The sequence below is a fragment of the Oncorhynchus kisutch genome, linkage group LG7, assembly GCF_002021735.2.
Source record: "Oncorhynchus kisutch isolate 150728-3 linkage group LG7, Okis_V2, whole genome shotgun sequence".
Taxonomy (NCBI): Eukaryota; Metazoa; Chordata; class Actinopteri; order Salmoniformes; family Salmonidae; genus Oncorhynchus; species Oncorhynchus kisutch.
This window is the reverse complement of record NC_034180.2, coordinates 17,982,010-17,996,529: the sequence shown is the minus strand read 5'-3', so window position 1 is coordinate 17,996,529 and position 14,520 is coordinate 17,982,010. Positions and strand designations below refer to the sequence as shown.

Here is a 14,520-nt window from a genome sequence, read left to right as displayed (position 1 = left end):
CTTTGTCATCTTCTACAGGTTTTGATTGGATCTTACCACCAATCCATCAGTCTGATGATGATACAGTGAGGTGCGCAACTGGGTTATTTTCAGTAGCTTGCATAGATCCTTCATGATTCGTGACATAAACGGGGTGCCCTGGTCAATCAATATCTTGTTGAGAATGCCTACCCGGGAGAACAGCATGACCAACTCATGTGCGATTCCCTTGGTGGCCATGTTGCGCACGGGAATGGCTTCTGGGTACCTGGTGGCATAATCCAGAATCATCAGAATGTATTGGTGCCCTCGGATGCTCTTGGTTAGAGGTCCCAGCAGGTCCATTGTGATCCTTAGGGGAATTAGGGGAATTAAGGGACTGCAAAAATTGGGTTTTCGAGCCACCTGCTGGCACCCCGGGCAACCGCAGCAGTATTCTTCCACTGCTTTCTTCACCCCTGGCCAGTAAAATCGTTCCTTGATTCTGTCTAAGGTCTTTTCCACCCCTAGGTGAGCCCCAAGAAGGTGGGAGTGCGCCAGCTGCAGGACACATGGTACAAAGGGACAGGGTACCAACAACAACGCCAGACATTCATCATTCTTCTTCACAACCTGATATAGCAACCCTTTCTTTATAGCAAAATGGGGGTAGGTTATTTGACTTACTCCTCCACGGGCTTTCCGTCCACTACGGTCTCCTGCTGGAGAGCGCTGGCCAAGTTGGGATCCTCCAGTTGGGCCGTGCCGAACCAGCCCACTAGAGAGGCAGACTCTGGTGCCACCTCGTGGTCCATTGGGAACATATCTTCCAGACTCGCCACCTCTCCCCCAGTCTGGCTTCTTAAAGTGGACCGATCCGCGAGGGGATCGGTCCACTTCCTGGAATCCACACATCCGGGCATCCCTCCTTCTGGTGTCCCTCCCACCTCTCCGAATTCCTCTTCCCTTCTGGTTCCCTCGGTTCCCCACATCTCCGGACATACTAGTCCACAGTTTGTGGAACGTTGTGAAATCCCTTTCGATAAGGACTGGCACAGGCAAGTTTGGGACGACTCCTACTGTTCCCGTGTGTTGTCCCTTTGTGGTCTGTAAGTGGAAGAGTGTGGTAGGGTAGTCCTTGGTCTCACCGTGTATGCACGTGATGGCCACGGTGTTAGTCGGGTTCTGGGACTGGGCGAAGTCAGGTCGAAACAGGGTCACCATACTCCTGGAGTCCAAAAGTGCTGTGATGTCCTTTCCGTTGGCTCTTACCGGAGTGACAGAGGAAGTACCACTCTTCTCAGCCCAGCATGCCATCAGTAAGCCGCTGGAATGCCCGGTGGCTACCTCACTGTCGGAGGCCGACGGCATCGGTACATCTCGGTCTGGGAAGTTCCAGGCGATGTGTCCCTGCTCCCCACACTCGTAATACTTCTTGCTGTCCAGGAAGGGCCGTCGTCACAGGGAGTTGGCTGTTGGTCCCCCCCATCTTTGGCTCCTTCAGGCGAGTGGAGGGTTTCTGCCTTCCGTGGTTGTCCGCTGCACAGGACCTCCAAAGCCACCTGTTGTCCTTCCATCAGTTCCACCGGCTGATCTGGACAGGAGAGAGCGTAAAATGTTTCTATGACCACTTTCGTTTGTCATGAGCGTCATGGGTTTAGCAGTTAGCCAGCTCTTGGCCAGCCTAATTAGATCATGCATTTGTGATCGGGGGATGCTGTAAAATCATATGCCCAATCATGGAATCTTTATGCCCTGTTAATCAGGGTGTAACCATACCGGTGCAGGGTCTCCTTTTTCCGCACCTCGTAATGTGTCGCCTGGTCAACCCTCAGATCCTGATAGGTCTTCTGTGCTGCGCCTGATAGGAAAGGTGCTAGCAGGCTGGCCCATTGCTCATGGGGCCATTTCTCCCTTGCCACTGTCCATTCGATGGCTTGTAGGTAACCCTCGACGTCATCAGCTTCAATATAAACCTACTAGGTTTGGGACGAGACTGCTGCGCCTGCTGCTATGCTGACCTTGGCGGCTGTCAGCTGGCTGAGTTCAGCTCGCAGGAGAGCGGTCTGCTGATGCTGTTCCTCCAGCAGCTCCCGATGCATAGCCTGCTGTGCTATGTATTCCTCCACCAGCTGTCTTACCAATGCTTCCATTGTGCCCTGTGTCTGTTTAGTTATAGAGCTTGGTTTGGGTTGCCCGCATTCTCCACCATATGTAGCAGGCTTAATGGTGTGGGGTTTCCACGTCACCAAGTTCAATAACAAAACATGCACCAGCAGCACAAATACATGCAAATCAGTTTATTGGGGATTTTGGTACACTGGGGAAGAAGGGGGAATTCACTAATCACCTCACAGTCCACAAGCCGTTCTTGTTGTCCGTTCCATTTCCAGGGGTAATCCTCACACTCGGGTCCTCAGCCAATCCGGTCCAGTACACAAGGGAGGTAGTCCAACAGTCCAGGTCACAATGGGAAATCTCACTGACATTGCTCTCTCTTTTCCCACTCTTCATAACGTACTTGGCTCTCTCCTACTCTGCCCCTTTTGTGCAGGCTGCTTCTTCCATTATCCCCAAGCACTCCCTGGCTTAACGAATGACAGCCTTGCCTTGTTGGGACAGGAAGTCCATATAAGGCTTGAGGGTGGAGCCAGCGGGCTGCCAGATATCTCCCCTCAACAACCACTCCCCTGACCTCTCCCTGCCGTCTGCCACAACATTTTGACATGTCTAATGTCTTAGTCATGTGACGTTTGAGTGACTCAAACATTACTACAAATCTATAGGCTAAAAATCCCACATGTAGCTAAAAAGGTTAGCTGACTTGGGCTAGTTGATCTGGACATTTCTAACAAGTTACAAATTGCTCTCTAAGGTACGCAATGACAGACATGACAAGATGAATACTGATGATGCACTACCCAATTTAGAAATTTCACCTTGTGCTGTCTACTAATTACAACTTTCAAAAGTTAGTTGAAAGCCAAAAAAATAAATGATCCACAGTTTGGGAACCACTGGCCTACATGATGAGATTATTATGGACAAAAGAGCAAGATTTTTTAGTTGTCAAACGGCAGCCAAGCGTCGATCATAAAGTCACCAGATTAAGACACTCAATATGTATTGAAAAGGAGCATCAAGCATCAACCTTGCACTTTCACCACCCTGTGAAGTCCTCCGTAACTTATTTAATCTGTAGCCTAATAAACGGCACGCTTTCCCGAGTCGTAGTGGAAGGACCACACGTCATCGCGTGACTCCAAATAAATTTTTCGATATGATTATTATATAAATATTTGCTCATATAAGCGTTTCCACCGACATTTCTTGCATAATTCACTTTACAGACACAAAAAGATCCCACCTTGTTTTGTCGACATTTGGAAAGTTTACAGAAAAATGTTCTGTTTCCATCAGGCCTGTCATTACATGCACTTTACTCGCATACAAAGCTTAGATGGAAACCTGGTTACTAAGACTCAAATATTCCATATATATTTCAAGTATTCTTTGTCTTAATGGAGCACCTTCTGTACATTCTCACAACCCATCGTAAATAATGAATGACTCTCTCACTCTAAAAGATAACGCAGAATACAAATGTTTGTTAGACAATAAAGTGATCTTCTTTTTGTCCTTCTCTTTTGCCTTATATCTCTCTCTTTCGCTCTCCTTCTTTCTACTTCCCCAGGGCTTCAGAATAGATGTGATCTGTAAGCAGCTGACGGTGGACTTTGTGAACCAGTCTGTGCTCCAGATCAGCGGTCCGGATGTGGAAAGCAGGCGCAGCGACAAGACAGACTTTGCGGAGAGGCTTGGAGTCATGAACCGACGCTGGCAGCTACTACAGGGACTCATCACGGAGAGGGTGAGAGAGAGAAAACAAACCACGTTCAACCTCAACTTTCAGGGTTCTTCCTGGAACCAAAAAGGCTTCTCCCATCGGGACAGCCGAAGAATCCTTTTTGGAACCCTTTTTTCCACGAGTGTAGAGACTAGTTTTAATCAGAGGGATTATTTCATTGTCTCAGTACAACGTATTGAGTATGTGTCCTGCTGTGTTGTGTTATTAGGTCCAGTTCCTGGAGACTCTGCTGGAGGACTGGTTGGACTATGAGAACAACATACAGGGCCTGAAGACCTGGCTGCTCACTCAGGAGGAGAGGCTGAAGAGGAAACACAGGATAGAGGACCTAACCTCCGTACAGAACGCCCTCAAAGACTGCCGGGTAGGAGTACCCGCTGTCTACACTTTGTATTGATTCATTATATAAATCACATTTATTTTACACTGTGTATATTATACTCTGTAGGCCTTTGGGTTTCAATTGTTTGGCTTTTATTCAATGAAGAATTTTATCAGGTTCATGATCTTAAACCTCTGACTGCTCTCTCTTTCTACTGCTCCTGCAGGAGATGGAGGAGGTGGTGAAGGAGAAGGAGGGTGAGGTGGAGCGCGTGGAGGAGCAGGCCTGTGCCCTCATCCAGAACAAAACAGACGAGGCCTGTGCTGTTGTCATGGAGACGCTCCAAGCTGTCAATCACACCTGGGCTAACCTAGATCACCTTGTAGGCAGAGCTATCTTATCTTCTGTTAATTTCACCCTATATATATATCTCTCTCCCTCATCCTCTATTAATTCTCTATAGAGTGTAAATAATGTGTGCTTTGTCTCTGCGTTATATAAGAGTATATGAGAGTGATAATAGATCTAACCCACTATAAGTACCCCATAGTCACCTATTACTGCATACTCTGCAACTGGCCCATTTCAACTACCTCATACTCACTCAGCCACTATGACAATCCCCCGTTGCAGAAAAGTACTAAACACAACTGCAAAATCAAGTCAGCTCCTTGAACTACTTTTTAAGTGCAGACCTTATTGTTCTTCTCCATCTCTGCTCCGCCCCAGATTGGGCAGTTGAAGATCAGCCTTGTGTCAGTGCTGGACCAGTGGAGTCTGTACAAGCTGTCTTCAGAGGAGATGAACGGCTACCTGATGGAGGGGAGGTACTCTGTGTCTCGCTTCCGCCTCCTCACCGGCTCCCTGGAGGCTGTACAGCTACAGGTGGAGAGTCTACAGGTAATTCTAGGACGAACATGCATCTCAGGCTTTTAGAAATGTGTTTTTCCCCCCACCCTGTTTTATTTAATGACTGGTTAAACCTACACAGTAGCCTTTATTCCTAAAGTGTGGGTGTACTAGTTCCATCCCCCTCAAGGATTTAAACACATTGGATTGGTTTAAGAAATATGGTAGAGATGATATCCAATACTTCTACGTATTTGAGGGGTTGTGGAGAAGTGCACACTTCAGGAGGAATTTGGCCTGATATGTTTGACTTGTTTTGTGTAGAACCTACAGAAGGACCTGGAGAAGCAGGAGAGCAGTCTGAGGAAGTTTGGCTCTGTGACACACCAGCTGCTGAAGGAGTGCCACCAGTCTGTGTCCGACTGCCTCAACAATACCCTGAAGGATGTCAACGCTAGGTTTGTTTGTTTATTTGGATGACTTTATGACCTCCACGGGGGCTTATCTTCCATGAATGGGTGAGAACCACCGGTGTTCATCAGTTGATCCAACAACAATATTATGTTATTGATCCAGGATCCATTGATCCAAGATGTTCATCATCTATGTATGTTGTGTCTAGGTGGAGCAGTCTGCTGGAGGAGATCTCTGAGCGTCTGAGGAGCAGTAAAGCCCTGTTACAGCTGTGGCAGCACTACAAAGAGCTGTATGAACAGAGCTGCTCCAGCATCCAGCTGCAGGAGGAGCAGGCTGGCCAGCTATTGGAGACTGCCTGCAGCAAGGACATCGCAGACGAGGAGGTGTCCACCTGGATTCAAGACTGCAGTGTGAGTTGGAACAGGGACAGTGTTGGATTGATCCTTTTACATACGCATAGGACTCAGTATTCATGAACTGTCATCTACCTTCAAAAGCCTTTTTGCCTATATGGTCTATTATGGAAAGAAGTGTTGGCACACTTGTATCAGATGCTAGTTTCAGGGTTTAATGTCCTAAGCTTTCAGTCAACAATGATCCTTGTCTGAAAACAAAATGACATTTGGTCATATTGCTTTGTGATAATAGATGATTTGTGTTCTGTTACACTCATGTGTGTTGGTGTATGGTGGTGTCTCTCCAGGAGTTGCTGCGGGCTCAGGTTCCAGTGCAGGCATCTCTACAGGTTCTCCAGGAGCTGGGAGATCAGCTGAAGCAACAGGTGGAAACCTCTGCAGCGTCCGCCGTCCAGTCAGACCACCTCTCTCTAACCCAGCGCCTTGCCACCGTGGAGCAGGCCCTCAGCAGGCAGCTCATTACACTACAGGTACAGGGGAATATGGGACCAGATTTACCCAACAAGACAAGATTTTACCACGTTCAGAAGTTAGTGTAACCTCATGCTTCTGAGATCTTCCAAAGAATGTAATTTTCAGTTGCTTCAATAGCCATTGGTTCATTCCTCTTGGCCTTGAAAAAATGTATTTACATTTCAATGGGACTCACCTGGATGAATTTTGCATGTATAAATAAATACATCTCTTGTCCTCCAATCCCTCCTCCAGATGGGAGTCCAGGACTATGAGACCTTCAGTGAGCAGCTGGATTCGTTGGGGCGCTGGATGGTGGAGGCCGAGGAGGCTCTGAAGGTCCAAGATCCCAACGGTTCTTCTGACCTGTCCATCATCCAAGACCGCATGGAGGAACTCAAGGTAAGTCAGCACCGTGATTTAGCTATATGACTGTGATCCAACTATAAAAAAAAGGTCAAAAACTCAATCCTTTGCTCCTTTCTTCTCCTCATGTATGCTCATTGGAGAAGACTTGACGGGTGAAAACAATATGGAAGCTCTTTAGGCTGGTCTTTTACATGGTCCTTAATTTTAGATTATATCGATAAAGGAAAGGAAACAATTCTTAGACAGTATATGCCTTTTAGCAGACACTTCTATCCAAAGCGACTTAGTCATGCATGCATTCATTTTATGTATGGGTGGTCCCGGGAATCAAACCCACTACCGTGGCGTTACACGTGCCATGCTCTACCAACAGTTTATTAGACAATTAGAAAAAGCCATTGTCCTGAGGTGAGTTAATTTCACTGAAACTCACTACTAGTTGCTCTTGTTCCCCCTGCAGAGAAAGATTCTGAGATTCAGTAGCATGGCCCCTGACCTGGAACGTCTGAATGAGCTGGGCTATCGGCTTCCTCTTAACGACACCGAAATCAAACGCATGCAGAACCTTAACCGGAGCTGGTCCTCAGCCAATGCCCAAACCACCGAGAGATTCAGGTAAGGTTGAAAACTGAAGTTCATGAAATAATTGCAAAGACTGACGTTTTTTCAAAGAGATTAAGGTAAATTCGTGAAATATTAAATGACATTGGGCACTTAATTCTGACTTGAGATCTGTGTGCTTAACTAGAATTTTCACACGTCTCCCATCTACGTCAATAAATTATTTAAGAGAAAGTCTTGGGTTAGGGCCACTTATCTAAACTCCGTATCGGGCCCATAATTATTTCATTGACTGAAGGTTTTTGGGTCTGATATTAATGGTTCTTTGTCTCTCCTCAGTAAACTGCAGTCGTTCCTGCTGCAGCAGCAGACGTTCCTGGAGAAGTGTGAGACGTGGATGGAGTTCCTGGTACAGACGGAGGAGAAGCTAGCCGTGGGGATATCTGGGAACTACCAGAGTCTGATGGAGCAACAGAGAGCACACGAGGTACTGGAGGAGTCCTGCTGGAATAGAACCTAGTAGTGAACCCAGCCGGAAAAACTTGTTATAGTGACTTCAATCCATATTACAAACAGTTCTGAAACAGTTCTGGTTGTGATGACATAATTTCATCCAGCTTTGCATGCTGGGATTTGGGACGTCTGGATTCCATAGAGTCATCAGGACTGCTATAGTGCAATAATTACTGCAATGTCGCTTTCTAAGATGCAGTTAATGAACCTGTCTAGGAACGGGGTTCCGCTAGCGGGATTCTTGTTAATCCAACCACAGTGTACGATTTTAAAAAAGCTTTTCGGCGAAAGCAGAACGTATCATTATGTTAGGTCAGCAACTATTCACAGAAAGCATACAGTGATTTTCCATCCTAAGAAAAGAGTCACAAAAAGCAGAAATAGAGAGAAAATTCATCACTAACCTTTGATATTCTTCATCAGATGACACTCCTGGGAGAACATGTTACACAATACATGTATGTTTTGTTCGATCAAGTTCATATTTATATCCAAAAACCTCAGTTTACATTTGGCTTTGCCTCCAAAACGTCCCGTGAATTTGCACAGAGCCACATCAATTTACAGAAATACTCATAATAAACATTGATAAACGATACAAGTGTTATTCACAGAATTAAAGATATACTTCTCCTTAACCAGATCTGAATGTGTTTTCTCCGCAGCTATTCCAAGCTGAGATGTTCAGTCGTCAGCAGATCCTTCACTCCATAATCAGTGATGGCCAGAGGATGCTGGAGCAGGGACAGGTGGATGACAGGTACAGTACACTGCAAAACTATGTAAAGTGTGTTGATACACACAGAGTTGAAGTCGGAAGTTTACATACACCTTAGCCAAATACATTTATTTATTCACAATTCCTGACATTTAATCCTAGTAAAAATTCCCTGTCTTAGGTCAGTTAGGGTCACCACTTTATTTTAAGAATGTGGAATGTCAGAATAATAGTAGAGAGAATGATTTATTTCATATTTTATTTCTTTCATCACATTCCCAGTGGGTCAGAAGTTTACATACACTCAATATGTATTTGGTAGCATTGCCTTTAAATTGTTTAACTTGGGTCAAACGTTTTGGGTAGCATTCCACAAGCTTCCCACAATACGTTGGGTGAATTTTGGCCCATTCCTCCTGACAGAGTGTAACGGTTTTCGTCCTCCTCTTCTGAGGAGGAGTAGGAAGGATCGGACCAATACGCAGCGTGGTAAGTGTTCTTTATATTTTTAATCAAAACTGAACACTACACAAAATGAAAACGAAACAGTTCCGTGTGTAAAATACAGACACAGAAAATAATCACCCACAACCAAAATGGGGAAAACAGGCTACCTAAGTATGATTCTCAATCAGAGACAACGATCGACAGCTGCCTCTTATTGAGAATCATACCAGGCCAAACACAGAAATACAACATAGAAAAAAGAACATAGACATACCCACCCCAACTCACACCCTGATCAAACTAACGCACAGACATAATAAAGGAACTAAGGTCAGAACGTGACAGTACCCCCCCCCCCCCCCAAAGGTGCGGACTCTGGCCGCAAAGTCTGAACCTATAGGGGAGGGTTTGGGTGGGCGTCTGTCCGCGGTGGCGGTTCTGGCACGGGACGTGGACCCCACTCCACCATAGTCTTAAGTGGCGCCTTTGGAGCAGCGACCCTCGCCGCCGACCTCGGACTGGGAACCCTTGCAGCGGGAGACTCCGGCAGCGCCGGACAGGCGGGAGACTCCGGCGGCGCCGTAGTGAAGGGCAACTCCGGCAGTGGCGTAGTGAAGGGCGACTCCGGCAGCGCCGTAATGAAGTGCGGCTCCGGCAGCTCCTGACTGACGGGCGGCTTCGGCAGCTCAGGACAGACGGGCGGCTCCGGCAGCTCCTGACTGACGGACGGCTCCGGCAACGCTGGACAGGAGGGAGCACCTGGAGGGACTGGTGTGTGGGGCTGCCACCGGAGGCCTGGTGTGTGGAGGAGGCACCGGATGGACCGGATCGTGGAGGCGCACTGGAGGTCTCGAGCACCGAGCCTGCACAACCTGTCCTGGCTGGAAACTCCCCGTAGCCTGGCAAGTGCGGCGGGGTGGAACAGATGCGGCGACCAGATGCGCTGAGCCGGCTCCATAGCTCCTGGCTCGATGCCCACTCTAGCCCGGCCGATATGAGGAGCTGCGATGTAGCACACCAGGCTATACCTGCGCACTGGGGACACTGTGCGCCTCACGGCATAACACGGTGCCTGCCTGGTCCACCTCTCTCCACGGTAAGCACGGGGAGTTGGCTCAGGTCTCCCCCCAATAAATGTTTGGGGCTGCCTCTCGGGCTTCCTTGCCAGCCGTGTCAACTCCTCATAATGCCGCCGCTCGGCTTTGGCTGTCTCCAGCTCTTCCCTTTCCATCCAAAATCTCCTCCCATGTCCAGGAGTCCATAACCCTTTGCTCCTGGTTACTACGCTGCTTGGTCCGGTTGTGGTGGGTGATTCTGTAAAAGGATCGGACCAATACGCAGCGTGGTAAGTGTTCGTCATATTTTTTATCAAAACTGAACACTACACAAAATGAAAACGAAACAGTTCCGTGTGGAAAACACGTGTGGAAAATAATCACCCACAACCAAAATGGGGAAAACAGGCTACCTAAGTATGATCCTCAATCAGAGACAACGATCGACAGCTGCCTCTGATTGAGAACCATACCAGGCCAAACACAGAACTACAACATAGAAAAAAGAACAGACTACCCACCCCAACTCACGCCCTGACCAAACTAACACACAGACATAATAAAGGAACTAAGGTCAGAACGTTACACAGAGCTGGTGTAACTGAGTCAGGTTTGTAGGCCTCATTGCTCGCACACGCTTTTTCAGTTCTGCCCACAAATGTTCTATGGGATTGAGGTCAGGGCTTTGTGATGGCCACTCCAATACCTTGACTTTGTTGTCCTTAAGCCATTTTGCCACAACTTTGGAAGTATGCTTGGGGTCATTGTCCATTTGTGACCAAGCTTTAACTTCCTGACTGATGTCTTGAGATGTTGCTTCAATATATCCACGTAATTTTCCATCCTCATGAGCCATCTATTTTGTGAAGTGCATCAGTCCCTCCTGCAGCAAAGCACCCCCACAACATGATGCTGCCACCCCAGTGCTTCACGGTTGGGATTGTGTTCTTCGGCTTGCAAGCCTCCCCCTTTTTCCTCCAAACATAACGATGGTCATTATGGCCAAACAGTTCTTTTTTTGTTTCATCAGACCAGAGGACATTTCTCCAAAAGTACGATCTTTGTCACCATGTGCAGTTGCAATCCATAGTCTGTTTTTTTATGGACGGTTTGGAGCAATGTTGATATAGGACTTGTTTTACTGTGGATATAGATACTTTTGTACCTGTGCATCTTCACAAGGTCCTTTGCCGTTGTTCTGGGATTGATTTGCACTTTTCACACCAAAGTACGTTAATCTCTAGGAGACAGAACGCGTCTCTTTCCTGAGCGGTGTGACCGCTGCGTGGTCCATGGTGTTTATACTTGCGTACTATTGTTTGTACAGATGAACGTGGTGCCTTGAGGCGTTTGGAAATTGCTCCCAAGGATATACCAGACTTGTGGGGGTCTACATTTATTTTCTGAGGTCTTGGCTGATTTCTTTTGATTTTCCCATGATGTCAAGCAAAGAGGCACTGAATTTGAAGGTAGGCCTTCACAGGTACACCTCCAATTGACTCAAATTATGTGAATTAGCTTATCAGAAGCTTCTAAAGCCATGACATCATTTTCTGGAATTTTCCAAGCTGTTTAAAGGCACAGTCAACTTTGTGTATGTAAACTTCTGACCCACTGGAATTGTGATACAGTGAATTATAAGTTAAATAATCTGTCTGTAAACAATTGTTGGAAAATCTACTTGTGTCATGCACAAAGTAGATGTCCTAACCGTCTTGCCAAAACTATAGTTTGTTAACAAGAAATTTGTGGAGTGGTTGAAAAACGAGTTTTAGTGACTCTAATGACTTTAATGACTAAGTGTATGTAAACTTCCGACTTCAACTGTATCATGATACCCATATCATGCACTTTAAATAAACTTGACTTAACTTGATGTACACTTGTCTCTTATCATTCACAAAGCTATAGATGAGTGCCTTGGTAGAAACATGGTCATTTTTGTCAGATTTGTATGACTCCTCTATGGTATATCCATCTAATCTTTCCATATCTTACTGTAAATGTCCTCTGTCTCACGCAGGGATGAATTCAACCTGAAGTTGGCACTGCTGAGTAACCAGTGGCAGGGTGTGGTGCGTCGCACCCAACAGAGGCGGGGTATCATCGACAGCCTAGTCCGCCAGTGGCAGCGCTACAGGGAGATGGCAGAGAAGCTGAGGAAATGGCTGGGGGAGGTTTCACACCCTGCCGAGGCCCTACAGGTTGGGGCGCCCGTACCCCTGCAGCAGGCCAGATCCATGCTGGACGCAGTTCAGGTACTGTAGGCTCAACTCACTCTGATGATCTCATGACCCTAGCTACCTGCTTCTTGGTAATATTAAAACGTGTGACTATTTATACCACAACTCATTCTCATCAATATGACTGTGCTGAATAGGACTAGCTTTTTTCACCCTGCAAAAATATGGCTTTGGAGATGGAGACGTATTTCATGGATAACAGTATTGTACTTATTCCCAAAGAACAAGGCAGGGCTGACATCTATCACCTTTATTGTTTGCTATCACCATAGAGCCATTGGTAAGGGTTAGAGTTAGGGTAAGGGTCAGGCATCAAGGTTCTGTAGTGGCATCAAGGTTCTGTAGTGGCTACATCCTATAAGGAGGGAGGGTTAGGGTCAGGGTTACGTTCTAACTGTCCTGTGTCTCTGTGTTCCTCCAGCTGAAAGAGAAGGTCCTACAGCGGCAGCAGGGCAGCTACATCCTGACGGTGGAGGCTGGGAAGCAGCTTCTCCTGTCTGCAGACAGCAGGGTGGAGGTGTCTCTGCAGGGAGAGCTCACAGGCATCCAGGACCGCTGGAGACACGCCAACATCTGCCTGGAGGAACAGAGGAGAGAGCTGGCCAACCTGATAAAGGTACACTGCACCCAACTGTAACATTTAACACACAATACCTTTAACTTTACCTTTTTGGAGGTTTACCTTTTAACTGCAAGGAGATTATTCACTTCAACTGCAATTATAGGCATTCTTATTGTCCTGAATGATTGATTGATTGAGGATATATTTTATACTACGATGTTAACAGAGGATGTTTAAGTACTGACACTTTGTGTGGATATGCTTGTTGTCCACAGGACTGGGAGAGATGTGAGAGAGGCATAGAGGGTTCTCTGGAGAAGCTGAGGGCATTTAAACGGCAGCTCTCTCAGCCCCTCCCTGATCACCACGAGGACCTGCAGGCTGAACAGATGCGCTGCAAGGTAAGCCTGAGTCCGGTGCTCTTGGACAGGTGTACTAAAACCACATATCACCAGTGTGCTTTGATTTGATAGGTTGGAGTATATTGTGTGATAGAGAAGTACAGCATCTTTAAAAGTAAGGGGTATGTGAACCAGCACTGTACAATAACAGACAGCTTTTTCAATCCCGTGTAGGTGATATGATTTCACAGATGTTTCCTTCACGCATATTTTGAATGTTCGTCTTGGGTATTGGACCTTTAGACATTGTCCTCACATTTCTCTGGACAGTTATGTTCAGATAAACTCTCATTGGACAGTGGGTTTTATTCTTGGAAATAATGACTTTAGAGGCTTTAGAACACCTTGTTTTGGAGGTATATTTAACTGATGTAATTATAATCAAATAACATTTTATTAGTCACATGCGCCGAATACAACAGGTGTAGGTAGACCTTACAGTGAAATGCTTACTTACGAGCCCCTAACCAACAATGCAGTTTCAAAGAAATACAGAAAGAATAAGAGATAAAAGTAACAAGTAATTAAAGAGCAGCAGTAAAATAACAATAGCGAGACTATATACAGGGTGGTACCGATATAGAGTCAATATGCGGGGGCACCGGTTAGTTGAGGTAGCATGTACATGTAGGTAAAGTTATTAAAGTGACTATGCATAGATGACAACAGAGAGTAGCAGTGGTGTAAAGAAGTGGAGAGGGGGGTGGGGCAATGCAAATAGTCTGGGTAGCCATTTGGCTAGATGTTCAGAAGTCTTATGGCTTGGGGGTAGAAGCTGTTTAGAAGCCTCTTGGATTTAGACTTGGTGCTCCAGTACCGCTTGCCGTGCGGTAGCAGAGAGAAAATAGACAAACATACTTGGCACCTTTATGGGTCTGATCTAATTACAACATTTCTCCAACATTCCCCACACCAATGCCGGGAGCTGGTCTGCAGTACTGACTCACTAAGGATGTGATGAACATAATAGCCAGGTTACATGGCATTGCGGTTCATGATCCAGGTAATCAGGAAATGGATTGTATTACTGGGTTGTTCCACCAATTCGGTGTCTTTTGAGAAGTATATCGTCTTAATTTTAAAAAATACTTTAGTAAGTGCCAAATAAAGTAACAGGGTTGACGATTGACAAACATAAATCCCCTTTTGACAGGAGGAATGGAAGCTTGTTGTTGTGCAACAGGAAATTGCAATTGAATGCAATCTTCACAAAAACATTTTTATTGTTAACAATTCTAGCCTGTCTATCTATGGGTAACAGGCAGTGGCGATATTAGCATGTAACTCTTGGTGGGGCAAACCCTCCAATTGGGTGGATGCATGCCAGCAAAGCCACAACAGTAAATAATATATTAATTGCACTATAAC

General features: G+C 46.2%; 1 protein-coding gene across 9 annotated transcripts in view; it reads left to right on the top strand.

Moving 5' to 3' along the window:
• Positions 1-14,520, top strand: part of syne1b (spectrin repeat containing, nuclear envelope 1b) — a 150,420-nt gene that overhangs the window by 104,438 nt on the left and 31,462 nt on the right. For all 9 annotated transcript variants that reach the window (XM_031828581.1, XM_031828591.1, XM_031828582.1 and 6 more), the window contains 14 exons: positions 3,653-3,829; positions 4,035-4,190; positions 4,375-4,530; positions 4,878-5,048; positions 5,322-5,455; positions 5,620-5,824; positions 6,118-6,300; positions 6,539-6,685; positions 7,113-7,267; positions 7,553-7,700; positions 8,392-8,486; positions 11,970-12,204; positions 12,611-12,805; positions 13,027-13,152. In XM_031828581.1, the coding sequence (XP_031684441.1) occupies positions 3,653-3,829; positions 4,035-4,190; positions 4,375-4,530; positions 4,878-5,048; positions 5,322-5,455; positions 5,620-5,824; positions 6,118-6,300; positions 6,539-6,685; positions 7,113-7,267; positions 7,553-7,700; positions 8,392-8,486; positions 11,970-12,204; positions 12,611-12,805; positions 13,027-13,152 (2,283 nt within the window). The remainder of the gene's footprint in view (positions 1-3,652; positions 3,830-4,034; positions 4,191-4,374; positions 4,531-4,877; positions 5,049-5,321; positions 5,456-5,619; positions 5,825-6,117; positions 6,301-6,538; positions 6,686-7,112; positions 7,268-7,552; positions 7,701-8,391; positions 8,487-11,969; positions 12,205-12,610; positions 12,806-13,026; positions 13,153-14,520) is intronic.